The sequence below is a fragment of the Typopeltis vanoorti genome, chromosome 3, assembly GCF_054136105.1.
Source record: "Typopeltis vanoorti isolate ZY-2024b chromosome 3, IOZ_Tvanoo_1.0, whole genome shotgun sequence".
In the NCBI taxonomy this organism is placed as follows: domain Eukaryota; kingdom Metazoa; phylum Arthropoda; class Arachnida; order Uropygi; family Thelyphonidae; genus Typopeltis; species Typopeltis vanoorti.
The window spans coordinates 65,304,053-65,326,226 of NC_143551.1; the positions used below are offsets into that span (position 1 = coordinate 65,304,053).

At 36.5% G+C, this 22,174-nt stretch overlaps 1 protein-coding gene across 1 annotated transcript in view; it reads right to left on the minus strand.

Moving 5' to 3' along the window:
- Positions 1-22,174, minus strand: part of LOC150108221 (dynein axonemal assembly factor 19) — a 51,022-nt gene that overhangs the window by 15,653 nt on the left and 13,195 nt on the right. Inside the window, exon 3 of the mRNA XM_090415669.1 lies at positions 6,353-6,503. Within this exon, the coding sequence (XP_090271795.1) occupies positions 6,353-6,503 (151 nt within the window). The remainder of the gene's footprint in view (positions 1-6,352; positions 6,504-22,174) is intronic.

Below are 22,174 nucleotides of genomic sequence, written 5' to 3' on the forward strand. Positions count from 1 at the left end.
TGTCTTTATGTTTATAGAAAGAATTCATTATTTTTAGGTTATTATAAACTACAAAATCAATTAGTTTTTTACCAATCCTGTTTAGAGTATGTTCTCCATATATTCCTATATTATTATTAATTTTTGTGTTTCCAATTCTTGCATTTAAGTCTCCTGCTAAAATTACATAATCATTTTTGTTTATTTTATTATAAATATTGTGTAACTGATTATAAAATTCAATATTATCCTGTTCTCTTCCTTCTTCTGGAGCATATAAACCAATTATTGTTAAATAACCTCTATCTATTTTTATTCTAGCTTCTATTATTCTTTCATTCCATAATTTATAATGTTTTAACTGTTTTGAAAGGGAGTTATGAATCCAAATCATGACTCCTGCCTTGTGCTCTTTGGTCTCTGTCAACTCCACCGTATATCACATTAAAATTTCTGGTTCTCATCGTTCCTTTTAATTTCTTTTTTGTTTCAGTGATTATTGCTATTTTAAAATTTCTTTCATTTAATATTTGGTCTAATTCTATTTCTTTATATGCTATTCCTCTTACATTGCAGTTTGCTATATGTATTATATTTTACTTAAATATAAAGAGCTAATAAGCTTCATTTCGGCGATATAAACAATATTTTAAATTAAGGGGATATAAAATCTACATTGCTTTAAAACCGAATAAGAAACTCAAAGATTGGAATCAGAGAGTTTCATGCCGAATATAGTAAACTATAAAGTATCGGCGATCACTAGCGTGAGCTAATACAAGTGACCCTAGTACGTAGTACAATATCGGACAACTCGTTGCAAAGGTGGGGAAAGTTCAGATCGCTATTCTTAGGTATTTTCCATAATATAAAAACACATTTCCTAGGAAATGTATGCTGTTATTACATTATGGAGGGAGGTCACTACCCAGACCGGTTTCAGCCTGATGAGGCCTCAAAAAAGGCTGAAACCGGTCTGGGTAGTGACCTCCCTCCATAATGTAATAACAGCATACATTTCCTAGGAAATGTGTTTTTATATTATGGAAAATACCTAAGAATAGCGATCTGAACTTTCCCCACCTTTGCAACGAGTTGTCCGATATTGTACTACGTACTAGGGTCACTTGCATTAGCTCACGCTAGTGATCGCTGATACTTTATAGTTTACTATATTCGGCATGAAACTCTCTGATTCCAATCTTTGAGTTTCTTATTCGGTTTTAAAACAATGTAGATTTTATATCCCCTTAATTTAAAATATTGTATTATATTTTGTCGTTTCCATTTTCGTTTTACCTTTTCCCATTCCAAGGTCGTTTTCCATAGATTCATTCCGATTACCTTTTTCTTCCAGCTTAAAAGTAGAATTATGTTCTCCATGTCAGGTGACTAGCCTGATGATGGATAGTTCAGTGGTAGGGCTGCTACCTTAAGACTACTGAACTAGCCTTCTTCCAAATTTAAACCCATAGGAGGAATAGGGTATATTGAAGGGGAAAGAGTAGACTGTTCTTTCAAATTATTCAAAGTAGATTTTTGTTCTTTCAAATTACTATTAATTTTTAATTAGAATTCTCTTATTTTTGGGATTAAATATTATAAACAGTACTCCTCCCCCCCCCCTCTAACTGCCAGCCTGGTTGGCCGAGTGTTTAGTGTATCTGTTCTCCAGCCAAAAGGCTGCATGTTTGAATCCATGCATGGGCATGGATGTTTGTGATTGTCTGTGAAAATACTAGTGTTGGACAGTAGATGGTGATGGTAGGTGCAGTTCACTGTAGTTGTTGGATTCAGTGGTGGAGACAAGAGCTGTAGAGTAGGTGTCTTCCCTCAATGCATCTTTAAACTCCTTGGAGGTATCATGTAATAGTAATAATAACTGAACTTCTTGTAAGAGTTTTGCCACAAGATTCCTTCTTTCTTTGCTGTACCAGTCAAGAGTCTGGTATGCACTGTAATATTACAGGGCACATAATTAAACAGGATGTTCTGCTCTACTTTACTTCTTTTATATTGCTCATTTATATAATGAATTAGTCCTAAAACAACCAGAATGAGTAAAATATACGATGGTAGTATAAAAAAAAAAATGTAGAGTAGAATATCCTATTTTTGGAAGGGAAAAATAAAATAAATAATGAATCATAACTTTTTAAAACAAATTTCATGTACAGAATTATTTTTGTTCTTTCAAATTATTATTATTTTTTAATTACAATTCTCTTATTTTTGGGATTAAATATTATAAACAGTACTCCCAAAACAAAAGTCATGGGAGAACTTTGGCAAAAACATAGAAAATAAATATCAAGAAGGTAACAAAATATTCTGGACGTTGTTGAAGAAGCTTAGAAATGGAGGAAAAAGTGCTGTAAAAGGAGTTGAAGACCATAAAGGTGACATGAAAATGGGAGAAAACGATATCCTTGAAGCATAGAGTAATTACTTCGAAAAATTGCTAAATGAAACAAGCAGTGATAGCACAGTGGTAAAAAACACTCAACAGGCATACAGTCAGGAATACATTGCCATACTTGAAATAGAAAAAGCCATTAAAGGCTTGAAATGTGGAAAGGCAGCAGGAGTAGATGATATTCGACAAGAAATGCTGAAGTATGGTGGTATAAAAGTCTTACAGTGGCTGCACTGCATAGTTCAGAAGGCCTAGACAGAGGGATGAATTCCCGATGATTGGAGTATAGTACCCATATATAAAAAGGGAAATAAAACTGAATGTAAGAATTACAGAGGTATTTCCCTACTGAGTGTTCCTGGTAAGATTTATGCAAGTATACTTGAGAAACGGTTGAGAAGAATTGTGGAAGAAAAGCTTGGTGAAGAACAAGCTCGATTCAGGCCAAATAGAGGCTGTCAGGATCAGATCTTCACTTTACAACAAATAGTTGAGAAATCATGGGAATATAACAAAGATCTGTATTTAAGTTTTGTCGATCTGGAAAAGGCATATGACAAGGTGCCAAGAGAGAAGCTATTCAATACGCAGTTATATGGTGTCAATGGGGCATTATATCAAGCAATACTTAGTCTTTATTTTAGTTGTAAGCAGTTAGAATTGAAGTACAGGAAGATGGTTTAATGTTAAATCTGGTGTGAGACAAGGATGTACATTATCCCCTCTGTTATTCATTATCTATATGGATCACATTATGAAGGAAAGTGGTATTAAACATGATATCAAAATTGGAACAACTGCCCCAACTGCCCAAATACTGAACTGACACCCACTCACATCTTTACCTATCTAGCAATTACAGCAACCTTGCAAGAAATAGATCCTAATCCTAAACAACAGCTCTATACAAACAAAATTATCGACATAGCCAAAGCAGTACAAGGACACATGGAAACATCTAAGACTCTTCAAAGGACAAGACAACAACAACAACAACAACATCAAAATTGAAGATGTTAATATCAGCTCTTTGCTTTATGGGGACGATGTTATACTTCTAAATAAATCCACTACAAGTCTGCAAGATTCCCTGACTAAATTGAATAACTGTCGTAATAGATATGGTATGAAGGTCAGCAATAAAAAGACAAAGACAATGAAAATAGGCAGAATCATTGAAAATATCAACTGCATTGTGAACGGAGAACCTGTGGAACAAGTATAATATTTCAGCTACTTAGGCACGATTTTTAGTGAAGACGGTAATTTAAATATGGAAATAGACAACAGAATTAACAAAGATGGTACGATAGGAAGTCAACAATTGAATAAATTCATATGCAATAAAAGAGAAATTAGTCGGAACACTAAATTAGCTGTATACAAGACAGTGTTCAAACCATCTTTAAATTATGGATCTGAGAGCTGGATCAGAAGTAAAACACTTGACCAAAGACTAGAGACCGCAGATATGAGAGTCCTGAGAAAGATTATAGGTGTGAACAGATGGCATCAATGGCAATATCATATTAAAAACGAGGATATTAGGAAAGAACTTGACATTGTCAACATCCAGGAATGCGTTAGCAGAGCTAATCTCAGGTGGTATGGTCACTTAAACAGAATGGGCGAGGAAAGATTAGCAAAACAAGTGTTCTCTGCCAAGTTGACAGGAAAACGGAAAATGACCCAGAGGAAGACCAAGATATAGGTGGACTGATACGGTACAAAGTGCCTTAGACCAGCGCTTCCCAAACTGGGGGCCGTAGGTTTTGTTAAGGGGGGCCGTGAAATAATGAAAACAAATTTAAAATGTTTTAAGACTAAGTATATTTTTTTTTTTACTTTAAAAGAAACGTATTTAACTTTTATTATTTCTTTATTTTTTTTGTTATTTTTTATATTTTAATGGAAAAATTCACACATTGGTGTTGGTTAACAAACTTTGCTTCCTGAGTATTTCGGCGCTTAATGAATATTAGTAAATATTGCTTATTCATATGTTTCATTTCAAAGCAGTGGTTAATTGTATTTACTTCGGATGCTCTCCAGGGAAGCTAATCTTCCTGTCCCTTTCGTCACGCGTTCGTAATCAGGGACTGTTGATATTGACTTTATATACATATCAAAACTCATTTTATATTATCACTGTCATCTGAGCTAGTTTTCTGTTACCAATAAAAGTTTCGCATATACTTCACACATGAAAAAAAGTCTAAACAAGTTCATGTGGGGAGATAGTAACTCGCTTCCAGTGGTAAACAACAGCCTTTCCTAACAGCCACTATACTGCAGAGGCAATAAAAACAAGTACTTTTATTATACCAGTGAAAAAGGCATGAGGAGTCTGTGTAATATATTTCTCAACAAATAGTGCAATTAGAGACAACTGGGATAAAAACACACTAATTAATGAATCACATGTCCCCTCATACAGAAACTATGCTGTATATATAGACTGAAACAAAACCATATGTTGCATGGGCAAACACAGTATCTAACTAAAAACTATTGTTATTAATTAGATGTGTGTGAGTTCGATTTCCCAAGGCAGCAATAAAATTCAACTGAACGTGTTAAAATTCGTAAAAGTGTTAAAACTAAGTAATACATATATATAACGAATGTTATGGCAGTTTCACATATGGAATTCGGTTAAAAAGAGTTAGCATTTCAACTCAATTGTCAGCTATGCTTTTATCTTTCGGTTGCGTGATCTTTTGTTAATACCGCACCAATCATATGCACGTGTTAATAACCTGCCTTTGCTGTCTGTTTTGCGTTAGGCTTAATTACTTTAAAGGGAGAAAAGTCACAAAAGAGAAAAATGTTCCTGGTCCGGGGATTCCCTTATTCAGGTAATATTCACTAATTTCATGTTATCAGTCTGTGGTGTGCCAGTATCGGTAAGCGGTGATATTATTTGATCTATTTTACGTTAAAAAATTTAACCCTGAGATGGATAAGTGGCTGATAAAAAATAAAAAAAAAATTCCAGCGAACAATCAGAAACAGACTCAAAAAAAAAAAAAAGGACAGTAGTTCATATTTTACCAGAACAGCCCGCATCGTCTTCAGAACCAAACGGTAAGAGGCAAAAAATGTAATATATGCACTGATTTTTGCAATATTCGCTATGTATGTTTTGTATTGAATATAAATACAATAAATATTATAATAATATATCTCTCTATTACGAATTTTTTTTGAGGGGGGCCGTGAAATATTTTAATTTTTGCAAAGGGGGCCCTGACATCTAGAAGTTTGGGAAGCACTGCCTTAGACGATAGAAATATAAGATCTGGTAATGTTGGAATCTTGACAAGTAACAGACTGATTTGGAGGAAAATTGTAGATAGGAAGTTAGTAATGATGTAAATTTTTCATGTAGTACTATCATATCCTGTACATCCCTTGAGGGTACATGGCAGGAATTTGATGATGAATCATAACTGTGTTGATGTAAAATTTTTTTTTGAGATTAGATAATTTTTATAGGAATAGATATCATTAATTTCTATTGGGCATTTATGAACATGTGCTTAATCAAATTACAAAGTTCCTGGATGAAAAGCAGAAAACAAATTTCTGCTTTTTCACAGTAAAGGCCTCAAGTTTGGAATTATTATTAACCCATTGGTGTTTTAACAATTAAAGTGGGCTCTTACTGTTAAAACATCTATATATCCAAATCAAAGCATCAAAAACATGAAAGTGTACAGATTATTCAATAGTTAGTATCATTCAGCTAGCATCAACAGAACTTTCATACATCACTCACTCACTCTCTCTCTCTCTCTCTCACACACACACACACACACACACACACACACACACACACACACAGAGAGAGAGAGAGAGAACTACTGATTACTGAAAGCAAATGAATGGTTTTTTTAATGTTAATTTAAACAGTTTTTCACAAGAAGTGAGTATTTTCCATATATGTATACTTACCACATTGTAGTGTGAAGATGGTTGCTGAGTATTCTTTTGTGCACTTGACAGTTTATTGGCATAAGCCAAAGGATTCCACACTTTCTTTGCCTGTGAATTAATTTTATCTTCCTTCTGCAATGGCTTCAAATGAGCAGCTTTTACCATTTCTCTATTCAAGATTTAAATAATAATAATAATAAATAAAAAAAAAATTTTTTAAATTGAATTTAAATATTATGATTTGAATGTCACTATTAAACATGCAAATTTTATTTTTTATCTTGTATTTAATGTGTCCATGTCACGGCACTTGTTACATATGTAATTTAAAAGAAAAAAATATTTCATGTGAAAACAGACTAATGGAATAATTTGAATTAGGATGGAATTATAGTTAACAAAGTACTTGAATTGTTTCATTGCTATTCATTCACAAAGAATAGCATTTTTATTTTTTAAATAAATGAAAAACCAAAAATCATATCATCAACAGGAAAAATTAACAAAAACTAAACAAAGATAGGATTGTTCATATGATTGCTACTTGAGGATTGTTATCGAAGTATTAAACACACACACACACACACACACACACACACACACACACAGTATATAAATACAGGTGGTCCCTGGGTTTCAGATGACCTGACTTATGGCATTCCGTACTTACGAACGAGCTCCCAAGGCTCCCCATAAGAATAATTAAATTAATAATTTGGAAACTAGTTTCTTTCGCACATGTAAACAAATCTGCACTTTGCCACATTATTAAATAAGCTCTTCCCATTATTTGGAAGTGAAATTTAAGGGCCTGGGTCACATGTGCCATGTTTGAAGATTGGTTCTTGAACTGTTTTATTCCTGCTGTGGAACATTATTGTTCGTAAAAGAAAATTCCCTTTAAAATTCTGCTTGTGCTGGACAATGCTCCTGGACATCCAACATCTTTAGATGACCTTCACCCTAATGTAAAGGTCATATTTTTTTTACCACCCAACACTATATCGTTACTATGGACAATGGACTAGGGAGTCATTTCTGCATTTAAGGCTTATTACTTAGAGCATACAATCCCGCAAGCAGTCAGGGCTATGAAAGATGATATGATGGCCATGAGAGAGTTCTGAAAGAATTATGACAGCCATGATGCCATCACAAACATTGCTGATTCTTGGGAGGAAGTGAAGCAATCAACAGTTAAAGAGGTGTGGAACAAACCGTGCCCTTAATTTTGTGATGGTTTTCGTGGCTTCACAGAAGAAGACATTGCCGAAGCCAGAGAAGCTGTGGTGGATGGTGGCAATGCACTGCAATTTGACATCAATGAAAATGATGTCATTGACTTACTAGAGTCCCATTCACAAGAATTAACCAATGAAGACCTTATGGAAATAGAGAAACAGCTGAGAAACACAAGAACATGAATCAGAAGATCCAGAGCTAAGAAAGTTTGCATGACAAAATAATTAGCTGAAGCCTTTCATCTCATTGCTAAGCTTCAGGAGCAAAATCCTAACATTCAGCAGTTCACAAAGGTTTACCATGCAGTTGGTGAGAACATCAGCTGCTAAAAGGCCATTTATGAAAGAAAGAAAGAAAAAGGATGTGCAAACAACCCTAGATTCATTTTTCAAGAAACCAACTTCAGTGGTAAGCTCCCCTCCTCCAGAAACAGAATCAAATCTTGATTCTCCAGCACCAGGTCCATCCCCTCTAGCATCTTCTTCCAATTAATGTTAGCCTTACCTCAGAAATGCCCCTTCCAGTAAGCAAGACATTTTTTTGCAACCTTTAATATTCTTTTTTGAAATTTCTCCTATCAAAACTTTTTGTATGAGTTTGTTTTCTGTTCTGTTTATTTGAACTAAAAGAAAGGGCAGTTTCTGTAACTTATTATTACAGTACAGTAAAAAAGGGTATTATTATTTAAACTAAACATATTTGGTCGTTTGATAATTAAAAATACAAACTTATTTAATACTGACCATTTACAAAAAAATCTTACATTATAACCTACCAGTTTCACCAGCAAACTGTCTAGCTTTTTCAAGGTGTTTACAGAAAGACATAAATACTAGTAAATGCAAATTGAAAGGAACATAAAAACGTTATCAACAAACTAGTAGCTAAGATTACACGTTTGCATGACAGAGACTGAAAGGACTTATTGTTCTTATTCATTATCACGCATGCATATTTGTTGTAAACGTGTAATGTGATTACTGGCTAGCTGTAGTTCAGATGGATTTTTTGAGGGGGGGTATTATTATTATTATCATTATTACAGTTTTAAACTGTATTATTATTGCCACATATGAGCCATTATAGTATTGTTATTATTATTATTATTACCGCATGTGTACTGTTCATCAAGGATCCGAGTTATGTACAAATCCAACTTAAAGACATTCTCGGGAACATATCTTGTTCGTAACCCAGGGGACTACCTGTATATATATATGTGTGTGTGTGTGTGTGTGTGTGTGTGTGTGTGTAGAGAGAGAGAGAAAATATCCAATGAAATTGAATTTATATTAGCTAAGCAGGCCAAAATAAATCCAAAAGAGTTTTTTCTTATGTAACAAATAAAAGGAAAAATGACTATGGAAGGATGACTTGAATCAATGCTGTTGGCAGGAAGGTGGTAGAGGCAAAATAAATAGTTGAGATGGTGAGTGATCACTTTGCCAAGGCCAAGCAACTGCAGAATCAATTGGAGATTCTGCAGTTGCTGATGTGGCAGACCTATGTTATGTGTAGTTTACTACCTCTGTCTTGGAACCGCCTTTATGCAATGGAACTATTTTACACACACACACAAATGGAGATTCTGCAGCCACTGATGTGACAAACCCACATCAAAATTGAGGTAGATGAACAGGAGGTACTCACCATATTGAAATATATGAATGTAAATACAACAGTGGGACTGAATGGCATGTCAGCCCATGGACTACATGAACGTGCAAGATAACTTACATTGCTCTCTGATGACATTGTTCAATCTAAGTCTCACTCTAGCAGGGTTCCAAGGTAGTGAATTATCTTATCCTCTTTCTCCCTGGAAAGATAGTAATATAGTTCTGTTGCACAAAGGCAGGTCCAAGACAGAGGTAGCAACACACACACACACACAACATATCAAGAGTGATTGTTACAGTATTGTATAAGTTGGTTAAAAGTAAAATCCAACAGTGGATAGAGATATTATACTCTATAGTTGGCAGCACAGCTTTTACAAATTTGTGGTCCTTAATAATTCACTCATATTTTATAATATGAGTGAATTATTAAGGACCTTGCTAGACTTTTCGGAGACATTTGACAGAATACTACATGGAAAACTATTACAAAAATCGGAGCATATGAGAATGGATATCTAATACCAATAGATAGGTGGATGGCTCACATACTACGTAGTATATGGGAGAGTGTAATCTAGGAGAATGAGGAGGAACTAATGGAGTACCTCAGGGTTCTGTACTAGGACTACTACTTTTTAATATGTATATCGATTGAGAAGGGCAACAGGCTGATAAGAGTGATGTAGATATACTGCAGGATGATTTAAATAAGTTGGCACTGTAGACGAAGGATAATGATTATCAATTTAATGTTGCAAAATGTAAGGCTTTGGGTTTGGAGAGCAACATACTGTGTATCATATTGATGTACTGGATTGCAGGATATTAATGAGGCTAGGGACTTGGAGATAAAGGTAGATGGAGAAATGAAGTTCACATTGCATATTACAACAGTCAGTAAAAAAACTCCAAGGATTACTTGGATGTTGAAAAACACATTAACAAGATAGGGAGATTATTATCTCTCTTTATAAGACCACATCTTGACTACTGTGCACAGATTTAGTCACCTAGGCTTCTTAGGCATCAGGAGATGGTAGAGAGGATTAGTAGATTGATATGCAGAAAAGAGAGGACATGATAGAAAATTTTAAGATATTAAAAGGGTTTTATAGGACTGACACAAAGGAAAATTTTCATGACAAATAGAGAGAACTAGGAACTTTTAGATCCACATGACTTTTTTAAACTTGATGGTTTTAAAATAAATTCTAAAATGAAAAGACATGAAAAAATCTGCTTATCATTTCAACAAAATCAAATTATATCAAATAAAGATTTATTGTATGATTAGTATACCTTTAAACAGAACTTAAGTGAAAAAATGCAAAAAAGAGGGGAAAATAATGATTTCAATGAGAAATGGATGTGCATTTCTTATTTTTAATTCAAACACAATACTATAATTATACATCTCTTTAATTGCTTACCAAAGTCTTCCCATGACTTTTGTTTAGCTAGTTTTACAAAGTATTTAGCTTTCTTACATTTGTCTCTGTATTCTCCATGGGTGGCTCATGCATAGGCACTGCAGAACTGCACCACCCCAATTTTTCTCGATATATAAATATATTTATTAATTTATTTACATTTGCTTGTAATATTTAATTTTATCATCAACAATCCTATGCAATTCTCTTATTTTGTATAAAAAATAATAAAAATCCATATTGTAGCACTTAGGAGGGTGAAGGACGTTAGCAGCACTGTGTTTACCACAGTGTCATATTGCTACGTGAGCAAGCATATGCACGTCATAGTGAGATGTGAGCTATTAGCGTAATGTGGCAGTGTCCGTCACGCAGTAACACAGTTTGTGCCAGTAGTAGAGTGTGTTCATAGTACTTATCGTGTTTACTCCGTCTCTTTAAATATTTGGACATTACAATTAAAGACATGATAGCATTTGTTATAGTTTTTATTTTAGAAGATTATTGGGGTTATGATAATGGATTTTATTTTTAAGTAATTTTGAATTATACTAAACTGTATAATTTTATCGATAATAAACAATATTTTTACATGAAACAAAACAAGAAGAATAATATGAAAGTTTATTTTTCACTTGGTTAGACTATAATAAATTTAGTTCAATCCTTTATCCAAATGTGAGCAAACAAAGTATGCGCCTGAAAATATCTTCAGGACTGAGATAAGGTAGTACAACACCGGCCAACTCGGAGCAAAGGGGGACCAAGCTAAAATCGCTCCTATCTCAGTATCTCTCATAATGCAAAACACATCTCCTTGCAGATATGTATAATGCTATGCATTATACATATCTGCATCAATCAATGTTTTCTTCAGGATTTGCCACTGAATCTCCAAGGTTTGGTTCCTGTTCTCAAACGCTTTCGTTTTTTCTTGTATAACGTTTGTGTATTTTAGTCTACAGTTCACATCTGAGAGCTGCTCAAACTTTTATTCGCCTTAAACTTTTTTACATGTTCTTCTTTTCAATATGAAATTCAATTTTATCCTGCTCAAGACAAAATGGTGATCACTTTCAATTTCAAATCCTCTGTAACTCTAGTGTCCTGCACCAGATTCATTATTGGATCACATTATGAAGGAAAGTGGTATTAAACCTGATATCAAAATTGGAAATGTTAATGTCAGCTCTTTGCTTTATGCAGATGATGTTATACTTCTAAATAAATCTGCTACAAGTCTGCAAGATTCCCTGACTAAATTGAATAACTGTTATAATAGATATGGTATGAAGGTCAGCAATAACAAGACAAAGAGAATGAAAATAGGCTGAAGCATTGAAAATATCAACTGCATTGTGAATGGAAAACCTATAGAACAATTAAACATTTCAGCTACTTAGGCACGATTTTTAGTGAAGATGATAAATTAAATATGGAAATAGACAATAGAATCAACAAAGCTGGTATGGTAGGAAGTCAACTGAATACATTTATATGGAATAAGAGAGAAATTAGTCAAAATACTAAATTAGCTGTATACAAGACAGTGTTCAAACCAATTTTAACTTATGGATTTGAAAGCTGGGTCAGAAATAAAACACTGGACCAAAGACTAGAGACCACAGATATGAGAGTCCTGAGAAAGATTAGGGGCATGAACAGATTGCATCAATGGCAATATCATATTAAAAACGAGGATATTAGGAAAGAACTTGACATTGTTAGCATCCAGGAATGTGTTAGCAGAGCTAATCTCAAGTGGTATGGTCACTTAAACAGAATGGGAGAGGAAAGATTAGCAAAACAAGTGTCCTCTGCCAGGTTGGCAGGAAAAAGACTCAGAGGAAGACCAAGATATAGGTGGATTGATACAGTAAAAAGTGCCTTAGAAGACAGAATTATAAGATCTGACAATGTTGTAGTCTTGACAGGTAGCAGATTGATTTGGAGGAAAATTGTAGATAGGAAGTTAGTAATGATGTAAATTTTTCATGTAGTACTATCATATCCTGTATGATCCCTTGAGGGTACATGTTAGGTGATGATGATCTGTTTAATTTCATTAAGGAAACTGAAATACTGAAATCTGCACAACTTCAACTAATACATCATGTTTTAATGTTTATGGATGTTTGGGGAGGTCTAAGTGAAAAATTATTTTAGATTGCATGATTATCACTATTTGTCTGCTTTACTTACATTTTTCATGTGATAACATTAGAAATGCATAAAAGTACATAATTAACATACTTAAAAGATTTGTTCTGGAATAGAATTTTTTGTGAATAATTTATTCACTAGTTTCATTCGGGTACTGTGTGAAGGACATATATATACCTTAAAAAAAAAAAAAAGCCATGCTGTATAAAACGAAACCATGAACATCCATTTATCTTGTCATTTTTAGATTCAAATCACGATGTTCACTGATCCAGGTTTATCTCTTTAGAGCCTGTGTACCTCAGTAGAAGTGGTGTTTGCACTCTACAGCGCTTGACCGCACGACGAAAGGCGTTCGAATCTACTCGCTGACTAGAGGAACTTTTAGGGAGAGCTCCTGAGAGATTTGTGTTTTTTGTTGATTTATTGATGTTTTGAATTCAATTTAATGGACTTAAGTGTGTAATTTTGGTATATTATTGGAGCTTTATTAGCGTGGTTAGTGTACTAAAGTGTTTTATAACAATCTATGTCGGGAAGTCGCCGCTAGATGAATTCGTAATGTGTAGTGTTCGTGCAAGCTCCAGATAAGATAAGTATCATTTTCAGTTATCGATACAAATTACTTAATATTGTGTAGTTTTGTTTTGTTTGCCTTGCGTATTTTAGTGCGTCTATTTTTGGTGTGTTATAACGTATAATTTGACAAAACACATTGAAATAAGTATGGCACCTGTGCGAAGGAAAATGGCGGCCAGTAATGAAGGTTCGCCATCGTTATCAAAGAACGGTAGCATAAAAGAAATGAGTCAGTGTACTAGCTGTGAAATGTACGTTTTGCGGAGTGCGGTCGGAGTGTGGTTAGATGATAATAAAGGATTGAATGTGTGTAGAAAATGTAGGGAGAATGAGGAATTGAAGTGTATTTCGGATCGTGAGTGTGATATTTTTGTCAACCTTCAGAATGAAGGAAATAGGGATATGACAAGAAACGGCAAGGTTGTACATGAAAATTGTGAGAGTGTGAATGTAGAAAGTGTGAATGATAGTATAAATGGTTTCTCAGAGAACAAAAAAGATGAGATAGATGCATTGAGTGAGATCGCGTTGTTGAATAGTGCGATAGAAAGAGCAAAACAGCAGCTAGAGTGCATGAACAAAAGTAGACTGAATGAACCAACCAATAATAAAAGGTATGACAGGAAAAATAGACATATGAATGTGAACATGAACAAAATGAAGGATAGAGTGCTGTATGGAGACTCGTTAGTACGAGGTGTGTTAGTAGAGGATTTGACAAAATCGTACCAACCTGGTGAGACCATAAAGGACGTAACTGAGTCTATTAGAGAGCAAAAGGAAAGGGTGAAAGAAATGATTGTTGTGGCAGGTACGAATGATTTGAAAGGAGATAAAATGGAAATGATAGAAGACCTGAATGAATTGTTTGAGGTAGCAAAAGAAAAGAGTGAGAGAGTTAGAATGATTAGTCTTTTGCCACGGTATGACAGTGAAATGTTTAAAAGGAGGGCTATAATTGCGAATGACTTTATGCGTGGGTTATGTATGACGCGTGGTGTGGAATTTGTGGATGTGTGGAGTGAGTTTGATGGGCGAAAGGATCTATATAAGATGGATGGCTTGCATTTGAATGGTTACGGTGTAAGAAGACTTGAGAAAGTGTTGCTGAATGTAGTGGATGTGCAAATTCAGGGAAACTAGATTTGTTAAGGGGGGGGTAGAGATACAGTCCTTATGAAGGCAGTTGAATGTAAGAATGAATATAATATGCCAGAGCAAATAAGGACAACAAATCTGAGTGGGATAGTTAATATAAGGTATCAAGGTAGGGTTGGGGCTAATGGGGGTCTTAAATTCATGTACACTAATACTAGGAGTATTAGGAACAAGAAGGAAGAGTTTTTGGCCATGGTTGGCACTTCCAGACCACAGGTTATAGGTATTAGTGAAACATGGCTGAACTGTAGATGATATAACTAGTGGGATTGAATGTGATGGGTATAGTGTGTTCAGGAATGACAGAGAGAATAAAATGGGGGGAGGAGTATAGTTGATGATAGCTGATGAGCTCCAGCCAAGGAGAATAGAAGTTGAATTGCAGGATAGAGAAATGAGCACATCTGAGGCCATTTGGTGTGAGATTGTGGCTAGCAGAACTAAATATACAATTGGGTGCTGCTATAGACCAGGTGATGGAAAAGATGGTGGTGACAGTATGCACAAGCAAATAGAAGAAATGGGTGGAAGGAGGGTGATTATTATGGGAGATTTCAACTATGGTCGCATTAATTGGAGTGAGGAGAGGACACACGGGAGGAAGGAACTGGATTTTATGCGGTTATTAAGGGATAACTATCTGCGACAGCATGTAATGGAAAATACTAGGGGTCAGAGAGTGCTTGACCTAGTAATTACATCTGAGGATTTGGCTGTAACAAATATGACAACATTGCCACCAATCGGTGAGAGTGATCATAGGGTCTTAACTTGGGAGGTGGCTAAAGGTGTAGAATTTTCAATTAAGACAGGGTACATGTGGAATTATCGGGCTGGAAAGTATGATAAGCTTAGGAGTTTGATTGGTTCAGTGCCATGGCATGTACAACTGCAAGGACTAGAAGTTGATAGTGCATGGGAGGTAGTTAAGAAGTGCTTGCATGAAGCAATGGCTGACTGTATACCTAGAGTCCGAATAATAAATCAAGTAGTGGTTAAATGAATGAATAACACCATTAAGCTTGAGTTGCAAAAAAAGAAACAACTATGGAGGGAATTTAAGGAGAAGGGTGACCGGCAGGCACATGAATGGTATAAAGCGCAGGCCAGAAGGGTGACGAGTGTGGTAAGAAAAGCAAAAAAGGATTACGAAAGAACATTGGCCATGCAGGCTAAAGAGAATCCTAAACAGTTTTTTAGATATGTAGCAAGTAAAAGGAAAAATGTACATGGCAGATTGATTTTAAAGAATGCCGATGGTAGGGAGGTAACTGAATCAGTTGAGATAGTTGAGTTACTGAGTGAGCACTTTGCAAAAGTATATCATCCAGGTGGTGACATTGCAGAAACGAATAAACCAGTAGATTATACGGGAATTGTGGTTAATGAAGTGGAGGTGAGTAGTCTATTGCATAACCTCAATGTCAATACATCTGTGGGATTGGATGGTATACCAGCTCGTGTTGTACGAGAAGCAGCTAAAGAATTGTCAGTACCCTTGACCATTTTGTTTAATTTGAGTCTCGGATCTGGGTTAGTCCCGAGCCGGTGGAAAGAGGGGAAAATAGTTCCACTGAATAAAGGTGGTTCCAAGACTGCTGTTGTAAATTACCGACCGATTAGCATATCAGGAATCATTGTCAAGGTCTTAGAGAAATTAGTCAAGAAAAGAATACAGGATTGGATAGATGAAAATGGGATATTGTATGGGGGACAACATGGTTTTGTGAAGGGTAGATCATGCCTCAGTAACTTGCTCACGTTTTATAACACAGTGACGGCTGAACTGGATAGGGGTAATGGGTTTACAGTGATACTACTGGACCTTGCCAAGGCCTTTGATAGGATACCACATGGAACCCTAATCAGTAAACTGGAGCAGATGGGTATAGATATAGGGTTGGTGAGATGGATAAGAGGGTGGTTGAAGGAGAGATATCAAAGAGTGGTTTATTCAGGAGTGGAGTCTAAAAGACGTCTTGTGACTAGTGGAGTGCCACAGGGCTCTGTTCTTGGACCACTGCTTTTCAATTTGTTCATCAATGATATTGGAAAGGATCTGAGAGGAAGTGTTCACTTGTTTGCTGATGATGCAAAGTTGGGTAGAGCAATTGTGAGTGCACAGGATGTCAAAATTTTACAGGATGATTTGGATAGTTTGGAGGACTGGGCTAGGAAAAATGGATGTCAATTTAATGTGGCAAAGTGTAATTATGCACTTTGGGGTGAAAAGAATAGCAGCAGTATATCGCATTGGTGGAACCATACTCCAGGAGATTGATGAGGCCAGGGATTTGGGAGTGTTGGTGGATAGGGAATTGAAGTTTAGGGGGCACATTGCAAAAGTAACTAAAACAGCTCACCAAATCACTTGGCTTCTGAAAAATACTTTAACATGCAGAGACGAACAAGTTGTTGTTCCTCTGTATCGAGCCTTGATAAGACCCCATCTGGACTTCTGTGCCCAGCTATGGGCACCAGGGTTTCTTCGTGATGGGGAGGAAGTGGAGAGGGTCCAGAGACGAGTGACCAAGATGATAGCAGGTCTGTGGAATGAACCTTATGAGAATAGGTTGAAGATTTGTGGGTTGCAGAAATTGGACGATAGGCGAAGGAGGGGTGATATGATTGAGACATTCAAATTACTGAAGGGTTTTTATAAGATTGATCCAGAAGATATTTTTGAAAATATGACTGGTGGTGGGAGGACTAGGGGCCATGCATGGAAGCTGGGCAAGAGCGTGGTTGACAAGGGTGTTAGAGCTAGGTTCTTTACTTGGAGAGTGGTAAATGAGTGGAATAAGCTTCCAGAGTCTGTTGTGGGTGCTACGACCGTGAATGAGTTCAAGCAAGGTATGATAGATACTGTGTGAATGTTGAATAGTTGTTGTTGACATGTTAGGGCCTCCCTCGATGAGTCTGTCGACTCCTTGGAGTTTCCCGGAACAATAATAATAATAATAATTCATTCAGTATACATCACATCTGATATCCAAAAATCTATAAATGCATCCTTTACACTTTTTTTCATCAGCATCCTCAATATCCTAATATATACCTTAAGGCTACTATGACAGCACTACATGACTAAGTTTGCATTATTATTAATAATCACCTCCACATATTTCCAAATTAGTCTAAGCCTTGTCAACACTCCAATATTGTCATATAATAACTTTTCATGCTTCTAAGATACTTTTGACTGAATCAATCCTAGTTTTCTTGGTCTCCCTTCGGGTCTCTTTTCCAGCCATCTTGGCTGGAAAGAGACCCAGTTTTCAATTTATTTAGTAAATTTTCAATTTATAAACCAAGTATTCAATTTAGTTATAGAATCTTGTGGAGTACAACATCATCTGTATTAAGCAAAGAGCTAAGTTTCACATATCCAATTCTAATATTAGATATAATGCTACTTTCTTTCATAATGCAATCCATATAGATGATGAATAAGATAACATGCATCCTTGTCTTACCCCCCTGATTTTACATCAAACATCCTGTGTTTCCTTCAATTCTAACTGCTGATTCACAACTTAATTATAGACTATGTATTACTCTGAATAATGTTCCATTTAGACCATATAATTACAGTGTTTTCAAAAGCTTTTATCTGGGCACCTTGTCATATGCTTTTTCCAGATCTACAAAATAAGTATAGATCCTTGTCATATTCCTACGATTTCTCAACTATTTATCATAAAGTGAAAATCTGATCTTGACAACCCGTGTTTGTATTTGGCCTGAACCTAACTTGTTCTTCTCCAAGTTTCTCTTCGACAATCTTTCTCAACCTCTTTTCAAGTATGCTTGTATAAATCTCAATTGGAACACTTAGTAGAAAAATTCTTCTAATTCTCACATTCAGCTTTATTCCCTTTTTTATAGATGGGAACTATTAGAGCTCTACTCGAATCGTCTGGAATTCAACCTTCTGACTAGGTCCTCTGAATTATGTAGTGCAGTCACTGCAAAACTTTTATACTTCCATAATAAGTTTAGTTTAATCCTTTATCCAAGTGTAAGCAAACAAAGTTTGCACCTGAAGTATCTTCAGGACTGAGGCAACTCGTGGTAAAGGTGGACCAAGCTCTCATCACTTGTCTTAGTATCTCCCATAATGCAGAGCATATCTCCTTGCGGACATGTATAATGCTATGCATTAAGGGAAGGGCTACTACCCAGACCAGTTTCAACCTTTACTGAATGTTAAAGTACAGGCCAAACACTCCAAAAACTCAGCATTGGCTCTACCCCATGGCAGGCTCACCTCACCACCGAGCAGAGCGGCTCATTTGCTCAAAAGTGATCTGAGGGGTAACAACAACAGCCATGCCTCAGTTAACTTCATGGGCTACAGCATTGCTATTCATTACCCCCCCCCAGGACCTGGATGACAGCAACAGCCGAGCCTCAGTTAAAACTTCATGGGCTACAGCATTGCCATTCATCGCCCAAGCTTCCAACCGGTTTCGACCTTTATCGAGGTCTTGTCAGCAGGAGCCAGACCTAGAGGTGGTGATACTAAGGTGGAAGCAATGGAGAAGTCATATTTACCTATACGAGTTGCCAAAAGGTGTCTCACCTTATTATGAAATTACTCTGGATTCAGAGAAAGATGTTGGAAGTTTTTTTCCATTTGGTTAGACTATAATAAATTTAGTTTAATCCTTTATCCAGGTGTAAGCAAACAAAGTTTGCACCTGAAGTATCTTCAGGACTGGGGCAACTCGTGGTAAAGGTGGACTAAGCTCTCATAGGTAAAAACTCGTATAGGTAAATATGACTTCTTCATTGCTTCCAACTTAGTATCACCACCTCTGGGTCTGGCTCCCACTGACAAAACCTCAATATAGGTCGAAACCGGTCTGGGTAGTGGCCCTTCCCTTAACACATAGCATTATACATGTTCCACAAGGCGACGTGCTTTGCATTATGGGAAATACTAAGAGAAGTAGTGATGAGAGCTTCGTCCACCTTTACCATGAGTTGCCTCAGTCCTGAAGATATTTCAAGAGCAAACTTTGTTTGCTTACACTTGGATAAAGGATTAAACTAAATTTATTATAGGCTAACCAAGTGGGAAAAAACTTCCAACATCTTTCTCTAAATCCAGAGTAACTTAATAATAAGGCGAGACACCTTTTGGCAACTTGTATAGGTAAATATGATTTCTCCATTGCTTCCACCTTAGTATCACCACCATTGGGTCTGGCTCCCACTGACAAGACCTCAATAAAGATCGAAACCGGTCTGGGTAGTGACCCTTCCCTTAATGCACAGCATTATACATGTCTGCAGGGAGATGTGCTTTGCATTATGGGAGATACTAAGACAAGTAGTGATGAGAGCTTGACCCACCTTTACCATGAGTTGCCTCAGTCCTGAAGATACTGCAGGCACAAACTTTGTTTGCTTACACTTGGATAAAGGATTAAACTCAATTTATTATAGTCTAACCAAGTGGGAAAAACTTCCAACATTTTATACCTCCATAGTTAAGCATTTCTGGTTCAATATCATCTACTCTAGCACCTTTGCGCATTTCAAGTTTTTGATTGCTTTTTCTACCTCAAGTATTGATATGTACTCCTCTTTGCATTTTATTCTTGAAAATATTCTAGTTCACTGAAAGACTGTTAAACAAAACAAGCAAAGTAATCACTGCAGACATCTAGGATACCCTTATCTTCAGTTTTCTTGGCACCTTTATCACCTTTGATTCCTTTTACAGTCCTCTTTCCTCTATTTGTAATTTTTTTTTCAACAGCCTCCAAAATATTTGGCCACCTTCCTGATATTAATTTTCTATATTTTTACCAAAGCCTTCCCATGACTTTTTTTTAGCTCTCTTACATTTTTCTCTATATTCCTTTAGAACATCTGCTGACTTATTTGCTAGGAACTTTTGATATTACTATTACTACGGGCAACTCCAGGGAGTCATTGGACTCATCGAGGGAGGCCCCAAATCATATTCATCACAACTATTTGACATTCATACAGTATCTATCATACCTCGCCTTAAACTCATTCACTGTCACAGCATCCACCACAGACTCAGGGAGCGCATTCCACTCATTCACTACTCTAAAAGTAAAGAACCCAGCTCTAACACCTTTACCAACCACACTTTTGCCCAGTTTCCATGGATGTCCCCTAGTCCTCCCACAACCAGCCCTGTTCTCAAAAATATCTTCTGAATTAATTTTATACAAACCCTTCAGTAATTTGAATGTCTCAATCATATCTCCCCTCCTCCGCCTATCAACCAATTTTTGCAACCCACAAATCCTCAACCTGTTCTCATACGGTTCATTCCACAGACCTGCTATCATCTTGGTCACTCGCCTCTGGATCCTCTCCACCTCCTCCCCATCAAGAAGAAACCTAGGTGACCAAATCTGAGCACAGTAGTCTAGATGGGGTCTTATCAAGGCTCGATACAGAGGAACAATAACCTGCTTGTCTCTGCTTGTCATCGTATTCTTCAGCAACCAAGTGATTTGATGAGCTGTTTTGGTCACTTTTGCAATGTGTCCCCTAAATTTCAATTCCTTATCTACCAACACTCCTAAATCTCGTGCCTCATCAATTTCCTGGAGCACGGTTCCACCAATGCAGTAAACTGCCGCCAATCTTTTCACCCCAAAATGCATAACCTTACATTTTGCCACATTAAACTGACATCCATTCTCCTTAGCCCAGACCTCCAATCTATCCAAATCATCCTGCAAAATTTTGACGTCATCTGCATTCACTATTGCCCTACCCAACTTCGCATCATCCGCAAACAAATGAACTGTTCCTCTCAGATCATTTCCTATATCATTTATGAACAAATTAAACAGCAGTGGTCCAAGAACAGATCCTTGTGGCACACCACTAGTCACAGGCCGTCTTGTGGACTCTACTCCCGAGTAAACCACTCTCTGATATCTCTCCGTCAACCACCCTCCTATCCATCTCACCAACCCTATGTCCATTCCCATATGCTGCAATTTACTGATTAGAATTCCATGTGGAATCCTGTCAAAGGCCTTGGCAAGGTCCAGTAGAATCACCGTAAACCCATTACCCTTATCCAGTTCAGCCGTCACTGTGTTATAATACGTGAGCAAGTTACTGAGGCATGACCTACCCTTCACAAAACCATGCTGTACCCGATATAGTATCCCATTTTCTTCTATCCAATCTTGTATTTTCCTCTTGACTATTTTCTCTAAGACCTTGACAATGATTCCTGATATGCTAATCGGTCGGTAATTTACTACAGCAGTCTTGGAACCACCTTTATGCAGTGGAACTATTTTCCCCTCTTTCCACCCGCTCGGGACTAACCCAGGAGACTCAAATTAAACAAAATGGTCAAGGGTACTGACAATTCTTTAGCTGCTTCTCGTACAACACGAGCTGGTATACCATCCAATCCCACAGATGTATTGACATTGAGGTTATGCAATAGACTACTCACCTCCACGTCATTAACCACAATTCCCGTATAATCTACTGGTTTATTCGTTTCTGCAATGTCACCACCTGGATGATATACTTTTGCAAAGTGCTCACTCAGTAACTCAACTATCTCAACTGATTCAGTTACCTCCCTGCCATCGGCATTCTTTAAAATCAATCTGCCATGTACA